Source organism: Elgaria multicarinata, chromosome 11, assembly GCF_023053635.1.
Source record: "Elgaria multicarinata webbii isolate HBS135686 ecotype San Diego chromosome 11, rElgMul1.1.pri, whole genome shotgun sequence".
Taxonomy (NCBI): Eukaryota; Metazoa; Chordata; class Lepidosauria; order Squamata; family Anguidae; genus Elgaria; species Elgaria multicarinata.
This window is the reverse complement of record NC_086181.1, coordinates 46314486-46333525: the sequence shown is the minus strand read 5'-3', so window position 1 is coordinate 46333525 and position 19040 is coordinate 46314486. Positions and strand designations below refer to the sequence as shown.

Genomic DNA, 19040 nt, shown 5'->3' with positions numbered 1-19040 from the left:
TCCTACTTTAGTTTTTACATTTAATTCACTCACATCCACATATGCATGTTTAGGGTTATTTATTTATTTGTAACATTCATATACCACTGAATGTAATAGAATGTCTCAGCGGTTCACAACATTAAAATACAGTATTAAAACACAACATTAAAACACTTCCAACTACAATAAAGGAGCAGTAAAACGAAGTGGCCTGATTTATTTACTTACAGCCCAGGGAAATCCTGGGTGAACAAGGAGGCGTTTAAAAAAATGCCACCTTTTCCAAACTGCACGAGGGAAGGTTTTCCAGATGGTGGGTGCCACTCAGGGAAACCTGAGCCTCACAACAGCATAGGCTGAGAGTTGGCTATTGTTCCCATTTTACAGACGGGGACACTGGGGCTGAGCAAATCCCAGGAAAGTGTATAAAACAGGGGTGGAAAACCAGTGCCCCTTTAGATATTGCTGGACTACAACTCCCATAATCCCAAGCATTGGCCATGCTGGCTGGGGGCTGATGGGTATTGTAGTCCATCACCATCTGAAGGGTCCCTGGTTTCTCACCCCTAGTACAGGACACTGCTGTCTTAAAATATAGGAGGCAAAATTCCAAGTAAAACCAAACACTTCCCATAAGAAAGCGGAGAGGAGGTAGAGGGATAGACAAAGAGCAACTTTTTGTAACAATGTCTGAGAATAAGGAAGCGCATTCAAGATGTGTCCCCAATTGACCAATTTGTGTCCCCAATTCATAGTTACTGTTTTCAATGGCTCCCAGCAAAGCAGCAGCACGCCCTCTTTTGTTAATGGTTATACAGGGGAAACAAGGCAGTTGGACTTTTACCTAGCCAGGATAAACAAAAAGATTAGAATATACAGATTGGGGTTGGGGTGCAGAGATAGATGGAGAGAGAAAAAACAAGATTAAAAACGAGGAGGACCATTAAAGCCCCAGTACTCCACTTTTGGGAAATGTTTGAATCTGGGAGAGAGAGGGGAGACTATGATGGCCCCAGAATTCCCAATTCAAGGTGCGGCAGAGTGCTGCAAAACAGTTCTGCCTCACTCCAGTGTCAGCTGCCAGTTGAGAGATCTTTGGACCTGCAGCTACAAATCCACCCACCCCAGTTCGTGAATAAAGAGATGCTTCGTCAATCTCAGAGGTGGCTGAACCCAAACTTCAGCCACAAATACTTGTGTAAACAGCCACGCAGACCATCCAAGCTGCTTGACACTTCTGCATGTTTACAGGGAAGACAAGTCTCACTGAGTTCAGAGGCACTTACTTGTGTAGGATCAGGGAGACGCATAGTGAATTGAGGACTGGTGTGCAAAATAGCTGAAGGGTAGATTGCACGCTGACTTTGAGGGAATCACGCTAATGTTAATGCAACTCAATCAAAGATCTAGATGAAGGTAGACATAACGTGAAAGCAGGGAAAAGAGATAATGTATGGTTGTCTCAAAGTGGCTATAGATACCACGTCACTAAATGCCCATAAAAGAAATATATGAATACACCTAGAACAGCCTTCCTCAACCTCGGGCGCTCCAGATGTGTTGGACTGCACCTCCCAGAATGCCCCAGCCAGCTGGCTGTGGCATTCTGGGAGGTGCAGTCCAACACATCTGGAGCGCCCCATGTTGAGGAAGGCTGACCTAGAACATATACATACAACAGATTGGAGGGGGGATTCCTGCACACACACGAGCAGGACCTTCAAGTGTTATACTAAATGAAAATACCTGCCTGGTTGGTGATTGTGAAATCACTGCTTCCAGACTGTGGAATGGCCTGCCGGAGGAGATTCGTCAATTTGACAGTCTTTTAGAATTTAAAAAAGCAATAAAGACTGATCTATTCCGGCAGGCCTATCCAGTGAAATTTCAGGATGTTTTCAGGATGTTTTAATCATGTATGATACGTTTTAATCCATTTTAATGTGTATTTTATATCATGTTTTTATACTGTTTGTTTTATACTTTGAATTGTTTTAGTTTTTGTGAACTGCCCAGGGGGCTTCGGCTATTGGGCGGTATAAAAATGCAATAAATAATAATAATAATAATAATAAAAGGTCCTGCAACCTCAGACACACCCCATTCACAACAACAACAGGAAGTAGTAAAGAAAGCCATTCAGACTGTAAGGCTGCACAGAACCTCTACAAATTGACAACCAGCTAACCTTTTCGGAGGAGGAATATGTCTGTGATGCATAGCAGGGTCAAGTTCATGGGTTGTTTTTTTTTAATGGTGCAATAAATTATTATCCAATTAGGGGGGAAAGAACGAACTGGGCACGGCCCAAATGTTGCATCGCACCATCTGAAGTAATTCTACGGGGCGGGGGGACTAGGTGTCTAGTGTCCCTACCCAGGTCTACTCGGAAGCAAGTCCAATGACTCCTCTCCCTCGGAGAGAGACAGAGCGCGCAAGTCTGCCAGTGTCACAGAGCGGTCTCGTTTCAATGCTACAAAAAGCGGAGGGCCAGGTGCAGGTGCAGGTGCGGCAGCCAGGGTGCAAAGGCACGCACCTGAGCCGCCGCCGCAGCGGGCCCCGAGCCCTTTGCACGGCGGCTCTCGCACTGCCTCGCAGCCTTCGGGGTGGCCCCCACGTGGCCGGAGCGCACCTGAGCGGCACCTGCGGCCAATGGGCGCGCGGGGCGCGGCTCAGGGGCGTGGCCGAGAAGGTATAAGAGCCCAGGTAGCGGCCGGTAGCCAGGGGCGGCTGTTGATTGGCTGGAGCGCGCGAGCGAGGGAGGGGGAAAAAAAAGCAGCCGTTGCTGATTGGGCGTTGGCGCCGCGCGGAGCGAGGGTGTGGCCCAGGGCGCGAGGCGCGGGTTCGGTGGCCGCAGGAGCAGCGGCGGCGGCGGCGGCGGCACCAACGGACGGGACTGCCGGGCGGGAGACAGCGGAGGCGGCGGGGATGCTGAGCGAAGCGGAGAGCGGCGGCGGCGCCGTGACCGGCACCGGGGAGAGCCCCGCGGGGGAGCCCGCGGCCGGGGTGGCCAAACCCGCGGCACCCGCGGGGGGCGTCGTCGCTCGGAGCCAGGCGGCCAAGCGCGTCTTAGGTGAGGGGGAGGGGCCAACCGCCCTCTGCGTGGGCGGGGCTTCTGGGGAGGGGAGGGGCCTGGTGGGGGAGGGGCGAGCAGGCTGAGTAGCCTTCTCCAAACCTGGGGGGCTCTTCGCACCAGCCAGTGTGGTCCCCCATGCTGGGGATGCTGGGACTTGCTGCCCCAGCATGAGATGGAAAAAAAGTAGGGGAGGCTTAGGATGGTGGGCTTGGGTTCCTTGGAGGGGGGCGGGGGAAGGCAGGATATAAATGCAGTAATATTTCTCCCCCCCCCCCAAAAAAAGGGGAATCCTCAGAAAGGATGCTAAAAAAGCAATGGAAGTAGGTAAAAGCGGACTTTTGCTCCGCATACTCACCAAAAGTTCTAACGAGTTTTGGAGGGCTTGTGGACTCATCTTCAGGGGAATTCTGCCCGAATGTGCAGAATATACGTTATAGACTTTAAACGTGACACTATGTTTTAAAAGAGCATAATGTGTAGAATACATTAGAAGACTTGAAACATGCCCCTGTATTTAAAAGGAACGTAACTGCAGCAAAAACAGTACAATTGGCTGATGGCCAATGTTTGTGATGGGGTGAGTTGTTGCCCTAGCCAGCATGGCCAATATTGGGGAGGATGGGAGATGTAGTCTGACTACATCTGGGGGATTAAAAAGTCCTGGGGGTCTCCAAATGTCTTGGACTGCAGGTCCCATCAGCCCCAGGCAGTATGGCCAATGATCAGGGGTGTCTGGAGTAGTAGTACGAACCACTTGGGGGGGGGCACTAGGTTTTGGAAGGGTGGGCTAAGAACTTTTGGACAGGGCTGCTTGGCTGGGATGTGGAGGCAAGGTGTCAGACAGGTGGGGTGTAGAGAGGGGGTAGGGATTGCGGATTTCTCTAGCAATGTGGTTTCTTTTTCGGTTAGTCATAGGAACACAAGAAACTAACTTTCCACCAGGTCAGCCATCCGTCTACTCAGCACAGTTTTTTATCCCCTTTGGCAGAGCAAGGTCTCTTCAATCACTTGCTACCCAGTCTTTTTATTTAGAAGTGCCAGGTTTAGAACCTGGAGCCTCCTGTCTGCATGTCCTCGGCCCCGTGAGCTGTGCTTTCTCCCTTGCCCTTAGGGGAACCCTCTTTCGAGCCTTGGACACAGCTTCGGCTGCACTGTTCTCTTCCCTTGAGTTCCCAAGCAGCGTGCTGCTGCCGGAGATGTTTGAATGAAGCGTAGCATGGCCTTTTGCAGGGTAGGGGTTTCCGTAGCCAGGGTGCTAAAGAGGTTGCAAATGTTTAGCTTGGGGTAGATGAGAGGAATGTGGGTTTTGGGTCTGCTTGCTTCAGAGTGGAGAACAGGTGTCAACTTGCTAGAAGTCGCTGGTTTTTCTGTCGAGGGCTAAAAGTCCTGCGAAGTTCCTTGGCTGGAAGTTCTGACTGTTGAAACAGGTGTAAGTATGTACCATAGCTATGCTAAAGAAGTGTGTCCCCTGTAAGCCCCTTGGCTGACTGAGACCGTGACGCTGCTTCTGTGAAAGCCAGATGTGAAGCAGGGGCTGGGTGTGTTGCCAGGCTTCAGCGATGGCATGAGTTCTCTGGAAGGGGGTCTCTGTGTCAGTTAGACCTTATTTAAAATATTTCTCAGCCTTCAGTTTAAAAAGACCTAAAAGGGGAGTGAACAGCAAAAACATAAAATCAGTATCATAACTGGGTTGTGGCTGGCCTTGGGAACAGACTTGCCCTGTTTTAAATATCTTGACCTGGGCTTAAACCAGGGGTTTAGAACCTCAGCCCCATGGTCCCAATCTGGCTCTCTGGGGTTTCCCAAATGGCCCCTCCCTCCTTCCCCAACCCCACCCCACCCCACCCATCGCTTGTTGGTTTCCTGGCATCAGCTCAGTTACTGGCAGTAAGTTTAAATTAAAACAGGCTGGCATTCGGCCCTGCCCCTTTTGCCTCCCCCCCCCTCCACTGTTGGAATTCCCCCCTTCCTTCCAAGTTTCTGTGAAATTGAATTCTGCTCTCTGGCTGAAAAAGATTCAGTCCCTGGCCTCAACACTCAACTCTTGCAGCAGGGTGTTGAAGAGGCTAGGAGGTCTGTTCAGAATGCATAAGCCTTCCTCTTGGGGCTGGGGGGTGAGAACGCGTGTGCACCTCTCAACGTATCATCAGCTTTTTTTTCTTCTGTGGCAATGATTTGCAGCCACCCAGGTGCAGGGCACAGTGAAATGGTTCAACGTCCGCAATGGCTATGGATTTATTAACAGGTGAGCCTCCCCCTCTCTTACTCCCAAAAGATTTGGAGGATTCATGAGTCTACCGAACCTTGTGTTTTAAGATCTCTGAACGTTTGATTGCAACATTTTGTCAGTCTAGGGAGGTTGGAGACTGTCAGCTTGTAGTCAACAAAATGTGAAGCTTTGAGTATTAGAGATGAAGTTGAAGGCAGGAATCCCCTGTACTTTAATCTGCTAAAATTGTTTTTCTTGAGTGATGCATCTTAGATATTTTCACAAGAAGGTCCCCTTAAGTAAATTCCTGTTGGATTACAGATAAGTGGTGGATGTCTAAAAGGAGGTGTGAAGGGCCCTCAAGCTCAGGTGTGAGTGTTGGCTGTAATTTAGCGCTGAGGAGAAATTTACTCTTCACATGGTCAGATACAAATGCATTTGCTTTAGGAGGATCTGAGCCCTGCTGAGTCTCAAATGAAGCTCAGCTGCACAAACCAGATATCTCAATGGCTGACTTCCTCCTAGAGAGAAGTGACTGAGTCAGAAGAGCAAAGATTACCTGGAAACCATGGCAGCTGGTCAGCTGACCACCCAGCTTTTTCTTTCAGAAAAAAAAACTTTGGTCCCAACCCAAGATAACGCCAGTGAAAGCTGTGAGCAAACCTGGACAGGCATCTCTGTACACCTGGATGTAAATTCATGCACTGAAGCCCAAGTGTTTGTGTGATCAAGTCTGTGTGTGAATGATAAGAAGAGCCTTCCACGACTCCCTTAAGCATTTGACCAGATGCTCCTGCAAATATAACAAGATGTAGTGTCGTCGTTTCCTTTATGTGATTTCAGAAATCTGGGCTAGTTGGTTGGAGTAATCTGGCAGAGATAAATGCTTGTTGGTATGGCCTGTACAAACAGCTGGTTATGCAAATCAGCACAGTTGGGACACTCCCAGCAAGCCAGCTGAGGGCTTGAGATTCCTTATTTGTGCTTTGATGCTCTCTCGGGGTATTTGTACGTAAAAGGAATTTTTTTGTGCTAGTAGAAAGCCACCCTTAGCGTTCATCAGCGGCACTGTTTCTAGTGAAGGCACAGGAGTGAACAACTTCTGGTCAGGTAGTTCTGGGCTCCACAATTCAAGAAGGATGTAGACAAGCTGGAGCGTGTTCAGAGGAGGGCCACCAGGATGATCAAGGGTCTGGAAACAAAGCCCTATGACGAGAGACTGAAACAACTGGGCATGTTTAGCCTGGAGAAGAGAAGATGGAGGGGAGACATGAGAGCACTCTTCAAATACTTAAGAGGTTGTCTCACAGAGGAGGGCCAGGATCTCTGCTCGATCCTCCCAGAGTGCAAGACACGGAATAACGGGCTCAAGTTAAAGGAAGCCAGATTCCAGCTGGACATCAGGAAAAACTTCCTGACTGTTAGAGCAGTACAGCAATGGAACCCTTGACCTAGGGAGGTTGTGGGCTCTCCCACACTAGAGGCCTTCAAGAGGCAGCTGGACAACCATCTGTCAGGGATGCTTTAGGGTGGATTCCTGCATTGAGCAGGGGGTTGGACTCGATGGCCTTGTAGGCCCCTTCCAACTCTGCTATTCTATTATTCTAAACTTAAGCATATCTGGCATATCTTTTGTACAAATTGTTGTTGTTCTCAAGTTGAGAATTAAGAGACTTGATTCTGATTTATTTTGAATGAACTTCTTAAAAAATTAGAATTTCTGGCTCTTACTAATGCTAAACTCATAATGTACAATTGAAGTTTATATCGCTATCAGGTGCGTAATCACCTGATCAATAAATATCCTAGATCTAGGCTTGTGGAAAACATGCCTTTATCAGTTTTTCCCACTTTCCCCTCAAATTACTCTTTGCGCCTAGATTAGGTGGATGTCTGTCCCAGTTGAAGAGGTACAAAGTATGTATGGTGACATTCCCTCAGCTGAATGAGGTTTACCTAAAATTGTGTAAATCGAATTTGGTGTGTAGGTGTTCAGACAGTGCTCAAATCACAAGAGGGGTGCAAACCCCCTTAACAATTGTGACTGCCCCACCAGCAATCGTTTTAAAGGGGGCATGATTTGTGAAAACTCAGGGGAATGAGAATCCATCTTGTGGATTTCATTAAGTCTCCTTCATCTCGCCCCCCACCGCCCAATAATTTGAGCCCTTATTCGTGTGAAAAAACTGCATGCTCGACACAAACTGGAAGTATTCTAAGCTTTATATCTTCTTCTTCGTTTCTCCCTGCCCCTTCCCACAGGAATGATACCAAGGAGGATGTGTTTGTTCACCAGGTAAGAGCCACACTGTGAGGAAGCGCCTTCTCCGTTTTATGCCCTAGGCCTGTACCTCAACCGCCACAACATCATTCACTGGTAAACTAAAGTTGGCAAGCAGCAAGTTGGGTTGTATTTCTTTTCCATGTCGGAATTACTGGGGTGCTACACTCTGTTGGAATTCCATCTGTATCTCCAGCAGCATTATTCAATACTGGACTCCTAAATCTTTCTGTTTACAGTGAGGAGGAAATCAGGTACCCGCCAGATAACCACTTAGCTTTAAGGATGTGAAACTGTAATATTTAACTATTATTATTAATATTATTATTATTATTTATTGCATTTTTATTCCACCCAATAGCCAAAGCTATTGGCCGGCAAGATCACATCACGCCAGTCCTTTTACAACTTCATTGGCTGCCAGTCCAGGTCCGGGCCCGATTCAAAGTGCTGGTATTGACATTCAAAGCCCTAAACGGTTTGAGGCCAGGTTATTTGAAGGAACGCCTTCTCCCATATGTACCTGCCCGGACCTTAAGACCATCTACAGGGGCCCTTCTTCATGAGCCCCTGCCAAAGGAAGTGAGGCAGGTGGCTACTAGGAGGAGGCCTTTCTCCGCTGTGGCACCCCGGTTGTGGAATGAGCTCCCCAGAGAGGTCCGCCTGGCGCCTACACTGTACTCCTTTCGTCGCCAGCTGAAGACCTTTTTATTCACTCAGTATTTTAACATTTAATTTTAACTTAAATTTAAATTATACTGTTTTAACTCTGTATTTTAACCTTATATCAATTTTGCTGCGTGGTTTTATCCTGGTTGTGCTTTTTATATTGTATTTTGTATTTGTGCTTTTAACCTGTTGGTTGTTTTATTATGGTTTTAATTTTTGTGAACCGCCCAGAGAGCTTTGGCTATTGGGCGGTATAAAAATGTAATAAATAAAATAAAATAAAGCTCCCTGGGCGGTTCACAAAAACTAAAACCATTCAAAGTATAAAACAAACAGTATAAAAACATGATATAAAATACACGTTAAAACGGATTAAAACATACCATACATGATTAAAACATCCTGAAATTTCACTGGATAGGCCTGCCGGAATAGATCAGTCTTTATTGCTTTTTTAAACTCTGAAAGACTGTCAAGTTGACGAATCTCCTCTGGCAGGCCATTCCACACTCTGGGAGCAGCAGAAGAGAAGGTCCTCTGGGTAACAGTTGTTAATCTAGTTTTTGCTAGCTGAAGTGGATTCTTCCCAGAGGACCCGAGTGTGCGGGGCAGATTGTACGGGAATAACTAGAGGAATAACTTGTTAAATGGATGTGAAGCTCCTTCTGAACACTTCCTTAAATTAGAAGCCCAAGCTAAAATCTTCTAAGGCAGAGTGAGAACATCAATTACTATGTTCCATTGTAGCTGTAAAGCCTGAACCACTGTAAAGCCCGGAATGTGTTCCAAAGTCTTCTATTTTTAAAACTCAGATCAAATAAGGATAAAACATAAAACTCCCACTGGATCAGGTCTTTCTAGTTTGGCATCCTGCGTCCCATGGTGGCCAACGAGATGCCTCTGGGAAGCCCACAGCCAAGACATGAGGGCGATAGCCTTCCCCGGTTGAGGTTCCACAGTAACTGGCATTCAGAAGAAGCCTATGGCCATCAGGACTAGCAGCCATTGATAGCCATGTCTTCCATGGATTTGTTTAATTAACTTTTAGAGATGTCTTGCCTTGGTGGCCATCACCATATCTTGTGGTACGGAATTCCATAGTTTATGTGCTATGTCAGCCTTCCTCAGCCTGGGGCGCTCCAGATGTGTTGGACTGCACCTCCCAGAATGCCCCAGCCAGCTGGCTGGGGCATTCTGGGAGATGTAGTCCAACACATCTGGAGCGCTCCAGGTTGAGGAAGGCTGTGCTATGTGAAGAAGTCTGTCCATTCCTAATGGCTGGCGCTGCAAAAGAACATTTTAAAAATCAATTTCCGATGGTTTGTGAATTTGCTTTGCTCAGATGGCATGTCCTGGTTCCTGGGATTATCTCGTGGGTACAGGGACTTCTCCTCCCCTTGCCCCCCATTTCTCGAGGAAAACAAGACATTCTACATTGCGTGAAATGTAGCGCAGCCCAAATGCTGGCGGAATTTGTGAAATGAGCTGGCACTCACTTTCATGGGGCATTGGTAGAAACGTGAGCTATTGCATGAATGTCATCCTCTTGCTGCAGAGCTCATTCTGTCTTCTCTCTGCTCTTTACTAGACGGCAATCAAGAGAAACAATCCCCGTAAATTCCTCCGCAGCGTTGGAGACGGGGAAACAGTGGAGTTCGATGTTGTGGAAGGAGAGAAGGTAGCTTAGATGTGGCATTGGACTAGCAGCCCTTGGAGAGCTCTGGCGGAAACCTCCCAGCTGATCTCTGCCCCTAAATTGTCTTCTGCAGGGTGCCGAGGCAGCGAATGTCACTGGCCCCGGCGGCGTTCCCGTGAAAGGCAGCCGCTATGCTCCCAACCGCCGCCGCTTTCGCAGGTTCATCCCCAGGCCCCGGCAGGCTCAACAGCCACAGGATGCCACCCGGACAGAAGGGGGCGCAGAGACGGTCAGCGAGGGGGAGAGAGCTGATGACGCTGTGCAGCAGCGCCCTCGGCGGAGGCGCCCCCCGCCTTTTTTCTTTCGCCGGAGATTTGTGCGGGGTCCTCGGGGTCCGCCCCCACAGCAGGTCCAGCCGGCAGAAGTGAGTTCCCTCTGGGGAATCGTCTAGAGAGCCTGTCTTATGGTTGGGAGAAGCCACGTGTCTGGTCTCTTGCCAGCCACTGTGGGAGTTTTGCTGTTGTTTTGGATCATTGCATTGCATTCCTTGCTGTTGATGCGTCATACCCTTGGACGCGTCTCTTTTGGCTCGAGCCAAAGGCAGCTTGGGGGCCATTCTTAGGGATCTTGAGCAGTGTGATCTCCTCCCCCAGGGCTCTGAAAGCACAGAACCCAAAGAGGCCACCCAGCCTGAGGGAGACCAGCAACAGCAGATCCAGGCTGGTGAGAGAGCCCCGGCGCCTCGCTTCCGCCCCAGATACCGCAGGTAAAGCTTCAGGCAGCACCTTTCCCGCCCGATAACATCTCGGAAGATGTTTAAGTGACCAGTTTTCTTCCCCTTCACAGCAGTCCGCTTTGGGGGCATTGATTCATTTCTTGCATTTTTATGCTGCCCGATAGCCGAAGCTGAATGCAGGCAATCGAAGTGAAGCGAGTGGGGCTGTTCACGGGTGGGTGCTCGCTTTGTAAAGTTCGCACGCTTGGTCGCCAGGAGTGCATTCCCCACTCTTCCTGTAAAGAGGAAGATCGTGTTTAACGGAACATGGGGACTATATTGCAGTTCTTCTGCTTTCCAGTTCTCTTCATGGTGGGTAGAGCCACCCATGAAAAAAAGGGAGGAACGTCTCCTCTAATATCTCACAAACATTTCAAAAGTAGAAGTTACCTCCCCTTTTAAAAAGGAGCCCCTCCTCCAGTGCCTTCCTCTCCTTCTACTTGCTCTGCATGGAAAGGCAGTCAGCTGTGGCATTATGTACTTGGAAGAGCTGCGTCCCGCCTCTTCCTCAAGTGACCTTCAATGCAACGATCCCAGTGTGTCCCTGTTCTTCCTTCGCTCCCTTACCCACAGCAATTTGTGGCCGCTGCTTATAAATCTGCAGACTGAATTTTCCATTTATGTTTCTAATCCATGGTGCGGCTTACCTCCAGCCACTAAATCTTTTTCTATAATAAAATCAGTTTTGGAAGGTATTTAGACTTCAAACTGTTGTGGTAGTTGCGAAGCTGGGAAGCAGCCACCAAGACCATGGTCCAAGCTTAACTCTGTCATGGAAGATGGAGAGCTTCGACCCCCACCCCCTTTGTCTTGAAAAAGGGCTGAGAGGTAACTCCCAGACTTCTCCCTGTCCAGACCTTTCCGCCCCCGCCCACCTCAGCAGCCCACCACTGAAGGAGGAGATGGCGAGACGAAAGCGGCACAAGCCCCAGCGGATGGCATCCGTCCTGAGCCCCAGCGCCAGCGCAATCGTCCTTACTTCCAACGCAGGCGCCAGCAAACAGCTGCAGCCCGCCAGACTGCAGCTGAGGTAAGATCCGAGGTGGGCTAGCTGACAGCGCAGTCTGTCAGGGATGGGCACTCGATCAGGTTGGAACTTGGGCAATTCACTTTATTGCCTACTTACACGAAAACCTGAATTTTCTTACCTCTATCGCCTTGGAAGCTTTAAAACTTTGTGTTCAGCGCTCATACTAAATGTTCTGGTGGGTTTCCAGGGTTGAGTTGGACAGGATCAATGGAAGTAGAGCTTCCAAATCACGTGAGGTCCTGGTTCCTCTCTATTCAGCCCTGGTTAGGCCTCATCTAGAGTATTGCGTCCAGTTCTGGGCTGCACAATTCAAGAAGGACGCAGACAAGCTGGAGCGTGTCCAGAGGAGGGCAACCAGGATGATCAGGGGTCTGAAACAAAGCCCTATGAAGAGAGACTGAAAGAACTGGGCATGTTTAGCCTGGAGAAGAGAAGATGGAGGGGAGACATGATAGCACTCTTCAAATACTTAAAAGGTTGTCACACAGAGGAGGGCCAGGATCTCTTCTCGATCCTCCCAGAGTGCAGGACACGGAATAACGGGCTCAAGTTAAAGGAAGCCAGATTCCGGCTGGACATCAGGAAAAACTTCCTGACTGTTAGAGCAGTACGACAATGGAACCAGTTACCTAGGGAGGTTGTGGGCTCTCCCACACTGGAGGCCTTCAAGAGGCAGCTGGACAACCACCTGTCAGGGATCCTGTAGGGTGGATTCCTGCACTGAGCAGGGGGTTGGACTCGATGGCCTTGTAGGTCCCTTCCAACTCTGCTATTCTATGATTCTATGAGGATGTCTTACAACATAGTAGCCCGTCTAAACATGTATAACGTAATCTAAAGAGAAGGACAGCTGGTTCCACATCTTAACCAGCTACAGTTTTAAATAGAAGCTCTGGGTTTCTTTTCATCAAACCCAGGTGAGGCAGTGGCTGTTCTGAACCAGTGCCTGGGCACGGTAATGGACTGGATGAGGGCTAACAAACTGAGACTCAATCCAGACAAGACGGAGGTACTGTTAGCGGGTGGTTCATCTGTCCGGCAAGGTGATGTTTGCCCTGTCCTGGACGGGGTTGACCTCTCCCTAAAGGATCGGGTCTGTAGTTTGGGGGTGCTCTTGGATCCAGAACTGTCACTTGAGGCACAGGTGAACTCAGTGGCAAAGAGCACCTTTTATCAGCTTAGGTTGATATACCAGCTACGCCCTTATCTGGACAGAGATAGCCTAGCTACAGTGATCCATGCTCTGATAACCTCTCATTTGGATTACTGCAATGCGTTATACGTGGGGCTGCCTTTGAAAACTGTCCGGAAGCTTCAGCTGGTACAAAACAGGGCAGCCCGTTTACTAACAGGGACTGGCCGGCGAGATCACATTACGCCAGTCCTTTTACAACTTCATTGGCTGCCAGTCCAGGTCTGGGCCCGATTCAAAGTGCTGGTATTGACATTTAAAGCCCTAAACGGTTTGGGGCCAGGTTATTTGAAGGAACGCCTCCTCCCATATGTACCTACCCGGACCTTAAGATCATCTACAGGGGCCCTTCTCCGTGAGCCCCTGCCAAAGGAAGTGAGGCAGGTGGCTACTAGGAGGAGGGCCTTCTCCACTGTGGCACCCCGGTTGTGGAATGAGCTCCCCAGAGAGGTCCACCTGGCGCCTACACTGTACTCCTTTCGTCGCCAGCTGAAGACCTTTTTATTCTCTCAGTATTTTAACACTTAATTTTAACTTAAATTTAAATTTTACTGTTCTAATCTTATATCAATTTTGCTGCGTGGTTTTATCCTGGTTGTGCTTTTTATACTGTATTTTGTATTTGTGCTTTTAACCTGTTGGTTGTTTTATTATGGTTTTAATTTTTGTGAACCGCCCAGAGAGCTTCGGCTGTTGGGTGGTATAAAAAGTAATAAATAAATAAAATAGGGGGATCCTCCCGCAAAAGCTCCTGTATACCTTGGAAGAATTGATGTTGAAACATGATGTTCAGACCAACGGGTTCTGTAAACATGGGTTAAAAGTTCTTAGAGCAGTGGAATTTAAATGTGGCTGGCTGTTGGGCGGCATAGCTAGGCACTTGAAAGTTTTGGGATCTAGGCCCATAGGACAAAAATCTGCCTAAAACTTGCAGATGTTTTATATCTATATATGCAAATGAAGAAACAATAACTAGGATTTATTTAAATTTCACAGGAGCCAAAGCCAGCCCATGTCTCATCAAAATGATTTCAAGTAAAATGAATTCTTTAGTTAATTTTCATCTTGTCCTGGATCATCCTAAACCCGTGGAAAGTTTTTTTTTCTAAGCTTAATTGCCATGCAGTGAGTGAGTGAGTGAGTGAGTGAGTGAGTGTGTGTGTGTGTGTGTGTGTGTGTGTGTGTGAGAGAGAGAGAGAGAGAGAGAGAGAGAGAGAGAAACCTTCCATCCCCAGCTGCAATTCCCCCTTGAAAATCACTTTCTGCACAGCAATTAAACAAAGCAACCCCTCCCCAAAAATGCTTCCTTTGGGAGCACTGGGGTATAGATCTGGGGTCCGTCTCTACTCTCTCAAAGACCTCTATTTAAGTCAGCCTTCCTCAACCTGGGGCGCTCCAGATGTGTTGGACTACAACTCCCAGAATGCCCCAGCCAGGCTGGGGCATTCTGGGAGGTGCAGTCCAACACATCTGGAGCGCCCCAGGTTGAGGAAGGCTGATTTAAGTGGAAGAGTTTGCTGATAGTGCCAGTACTTTCTTCCAAAGGTTTATTTATTGCATTTCTATACTGCCAATAGCTGGAAGCTCTTTGGGCGGTTCACAAAGGTTGTTGTGCTTAAGCCTTCAAGAAGAGGGATGGAGCTAATTCTCTTTTTCACTTCAAGTCTTTTTGGAGGGGTGTGAGGCCACCCCTCTGTCACCTCTGCCATGCCTTTTATGCTTCCGCCTTGCAAGAAATGTACACAGTGATTTGCTCCAGAAATAAATCTCTCTGCCTGTGAACTGACACAGCAGAGCTGAGGTGTGTATGACGGGGAAGGTCTTCCTTTGCTATAGACCAGTGGTTCCCAAACTTTTTCAGGTAACTTCCCCCTTGGTTCCACAAACTCATGCCCAGCACCCCCTTACCCTACACTATAAAAATCATTATTCAGAATAGCGGTTTTCAACGACCCGCTAAGGAAGATAATAACAATAAAATTAAAAACAGTAACAATTAATTGAATATTCAAAATCCAATTACCTTTTTTTTAGTTTATTCAATTAAACATAATTGATGAACTTGATCCAGTGATATCAGCTTTTCAAAGTCCGATAGTCATTTAGCAAGAATATTAGATATCACACTTAGTAACTAGGGTAGAGTACCTCACTAGTCAGTAAATTCTTAATGTGATGGATGGGCTTGATGAAGTGATAACCAGTTTCCCAATGTCTGGTTTAAAGTCACTTAACATGAGTCTTAAATCACCACGTTTAGTAATCTGGAGTCGATTTCTTTGCTTGGAGTGAAGTAGGCAGACCACGTTAAAACCACATTCCACCAAATATGATGTTGGAGATGCAACATCATTTAACAGTCTATAAATAAATTTTAACTTGGTGTTTTAAATTCGTAATTTTGCATTGCTGCTGTTTTTATCTGGTTGAGCTTTTATACTGTATTTTATATTATGGTTTTATATTGTTGTTTTATACTTTAAATGTTTTTAATTTTTGTGAACCGCCCAGAGAGCTCCAGCTATTGGGCAGTATAGAAATGTAATTAAATAAATAAAATAAATAAATGAACCACTCTCCATAGTGCAGGATAGCGATCAGAAATTGCCTTCTGTAACCAAAACTCCTGGTACGGAAAAGACCACCTCGAGCGCCCCCCTGCTGCCCTCTTGCCTCTTAACGCCCCCCTATGTAATCCCACCGCCCCCTTTGGGAACCACTGCTATAGACCAGGAGTGCCCATAAATAAATGGGACTCGTTTGTGAAAGATCCGAAGGAACGGTGCAGGAGTTCATACGTACGTGCGCATAAAACCACGCACTGCTCAATGTAGACCTCCATTTGGAAAACTAACCACCTTCTGTTCTGGCTCAGGCGACTACAGCTACCAAAGAGCAGCCTGCTCCAAGCTCGGCTGCTGCTGGCGGAGACACCCCGGCCACTAGCACTCCGGCAATGGCTCAAGAAGCAGTGGTGGAAGCCGGCAAGCCTGCTTCCCCAGCCCAGGAGAGCCCCTCCCAGCCCCTGCCGGAGATCCAGCAACAGCTTGTGGATGTAAGTGGAGGCTGACGGTCAAAAGCCTCTCCCCGGGTGGCCCTCAGCAGCCCGACTTTTAGAATCTTGCATCTTCAGCCCAAATCCACAGAAGCAAGTCCGCGTCTTGGGTAATATTCTTAACCAAGTTGCATGATTGTATCGCACAGGCTGCTTTCTTGACGCTACACAGAGTGCCCAGTGCTGTAAATGGCTAGGGAGCCGTTCATCTCTTTCTGGAGCCCTGTTGTCTCTCGACTTGCCGCAAGAGGTCTGTCTCGAGTTAGGCTCAGAGAAGTTGAGCTCAGCGACAGCTCCTCAGGCCGGCTCCGGACAGACCGACTGGTTGGAACGTTGCCTTCCTGTGTTTGGTTAGCAAAACTGTGGTTTCCTTTGCAGATTTCGACACCTGAGCCTGGGGGAGAGCTTGCCCCAGCCCTACTGGCATAATGAATCTGCACACGGCGAGGGGATACCAAGAGCTGTGATCTGGTAAAGACAGGCCTGTGCAGCAAATCAGTAGATTTGTTTGTTTTATTTATATGCTGCTTTTTTGCCTAAGGAGTTCATGACAGCATCTATGAAGTATCCTCCCCTCAGCCCTGTGAGGTTAGGCCAAGAGAGTCTGAAACTGGCCCAAGGTCAGCTAAAATACTTAAAATCTGCAACTATGTCCGACAGGACCTTTAAATCCTGTCTGGGTAGAAGTGTCCTGGATTTCCCGGGTGCTCTTCAGGCTTTGCTAAACTTTCCAGACTTGTTTGTTGAATCTCTGCAGTAGGATAGCGTGCTTCCTCTCCTTATGGCTCTGATGCTGTTATCCTACAGCGCCTCATGGGTCAGGTGATCCAGAAGTGAAATGTAAGAAAAGAATGCTTGGAATTTCTGCTGGCTCCTGTTTCAGGTTGTCAGCCTCCTCTGAAGGGAGCCTGGTGGCCTTTAATAGCTGCATGGCGAAGGCATGAGAAGTCAAACCTGCCGAACTTCTTACTGCAAAACTGTCGTAAAAGGATCCTTGAGACCTGATAATGAGTAACAATTCTAGCTTTCCTTGCATGGCAAGGAATCTACCTTGGAGAAGGAGGAGTGCTGAAAATTCACATTGAATTCCTTTTTCCTTCTCTCACTTATAAAGCAGTTTTCAGAATTGCTCTGAGGATGGGAAACTGTGGTACTTGTACTCCTGCAGCGTAAATGTGCTTGTACCTCAATTTACTAGAGCGGTGTAGACTTTGTGGGGCTAGCACTTCACCTCAAGCTCTATTCTGCAGATGTTGTCTTGGCAAGCACTGCAGTTAGGTGTAACCGCTGTTTCCAGCCTCCCCTTCGACGTCTGACTATGCATTTCCCCTCTTGCAGGTGTCCACAATGTGCCTACAACCCAAGTTACCTCATCCTGCACTTGAAGAGACCCCAAACTTCACCAGTACCCCCTTTGCTGCTGTTGAAGCCCTGAATGTAAAAAATAAAAATAAACCTGAGGGGGGAACTTGACCGGAAAAGTCACTTTGCTTCAAAAACCTTCTGAGGGGTTTGTCTTTCCCCTCCCACAGCTTTGCCAGTTTGAGAAAAAGAAACTGGCTGTTGAATCTTCAGTTAATTTTTTCTCCCCCCATTGTTGAAGAACACCCTGTGTGAACCATTGTGTGCAGTTTGGGCGTCAGTAAACAAAAAAAAATTGCACAGACCTGTGTCTCCTGTGTGTGTTCTGTTGAGAAATACGTAGTATTTTAAACCAGGGTTTTAAAGGTAGGCCTGGCTCTATTGGTAGGCCCCTGGTTGATTTGCAGGGATTTGGCAAGGGTTTGATTCCTGAATGTTTGAAAGAGTGACAACATGAAATTATGCTGCTGAAGTGAAGAAAGCTTGGGGTAAGCAGGAATGAATGTTTGTGTGGAAAGACTGTGCGCGCCATTCAGTTCTGGTATTCAATTCAACATAAATTCCAGGGACCAATTTATGTCTCTTGCATCAATCTCCAGCTGGTGGATCTCGGTTCTGGTAAAAAAAACAAAGTAGATCAGGGCTATTCTGCCTTACCTGCGATTCAGCACACAATACCAACAATTTCTGCCCCAGAGGAGTCCATACTGATACTAAAGAAGGACAGGGTTGGGGGTAGAAACATTCTACACAAGTAGGCGGAATGCTATAAGAAACACCATCCCCACTATATAGTCAGATGTGACAAGTATTAGCTTGTGTGCTGTGTCCAGGTCATCTATTTGAAAGATGCTGCTCAATGAGTAGAAAAGTGCACTTAACCATCTCAAGGTGTGCAGCTGTTCAGGCATAATGTTACAACGCCGATTAAGTCTTATGCACAAGAGCCTCCTCGTCAAGAAATTGGCACTGCTTTCCATGGGTGCGAGTCTGCAGGAAGGAAGGTCACTGAGCTCGGCGTGCCTTTCGATGCAGTAGCTGGTAGGCGTTAGACTGAGGCCATAGCTAGACCTAAGGTTTATCCCTGGATCGTCCAGGGGTCAAACCTGTTCATCTAGATGACACACAGGGGATCCAGTGCTCAGGCAGGGGCGAACCCTGGATGAGCCCAGGATAAACCTTAGGTCTAGCTGTGGCCTGAGTTACCCTTTGTTACCTCAAATAATGATTTGCATTTGTTTCTCCAGAATGGAATCCAGGTCCAGTGTTATTAACTACTGTCACTTTCATAAAGCTTTTCCCCAGATACAAACTCATAAGAACTGTAGTCGTGAAGACGTCGGAATTCTCGCCCTGTTGCAGATCTATACCTAACTATAGGGGAGGAAAGGAAGAAGTCATGACAGCTGAGCCAGCTTGAAGAGGGCTCCACAGCCCTTAGGCTGGGGAGGGACCATGGCTCAGTTGTTCTGAGCACATTGCTTGCGAGTAGAGGGTCCTAGGTTAGAAGGTTTCCCATAGAAGGTGTGCAAAAAGGCCTCAATGCACCCATATCTTGACTTGAGGTAACAGGCCTCCATATGTTCATATACTGCAAAATGCTACCAGTGTGTCAGGCAGGTTCGGCTGCTCTTTGCTTCGCACATTTGGTAACCGAGCAGTAACCTATGTGATCCCCAGACGTTCAAGGGGGCCATAGAATTGCTTCTGTATATATAGTAGTAACAACTGCTAAACTTGCTTTAAATAAAATCCTCATGTCTTCTCCTGTTT

The 19040-nt window shown here is 47.7% G+C and overlaps 1 protein-coding gene across 1 annotated transcript; it reads left to right on the top strand.

Moving 5' to 3' along the window:
- The first annotated feature begins 2910 nt into the window (after positions 1–2910).
- On the top strand, positions 2911–17356 carry YBX2 (Y-box binding protein 2). The gene is made up of 10 exons (XM_063138652.1): positions 2911–3055; positions 5240–5303; positions 7530–7563; positions 9806–9895; positions 9987–10277; positions 10507–10619; positions 11484–11658; positions 15726–15905; positions 16284–16376; positions 17244–17356. The coding sequence occupies exons 1-9, from the start codon at positions 2911–2913 to the stop codon at positions 16332–16334; spliced, it is 1143 nt and encodes a 380-aa protein (XP_062994722.1). The 3' UTR covers positions 16335–16376; positions 17244–17356.
- The last annotated feature ends 1684 nt before the right edge of the window (positions 17357–19040 follow it).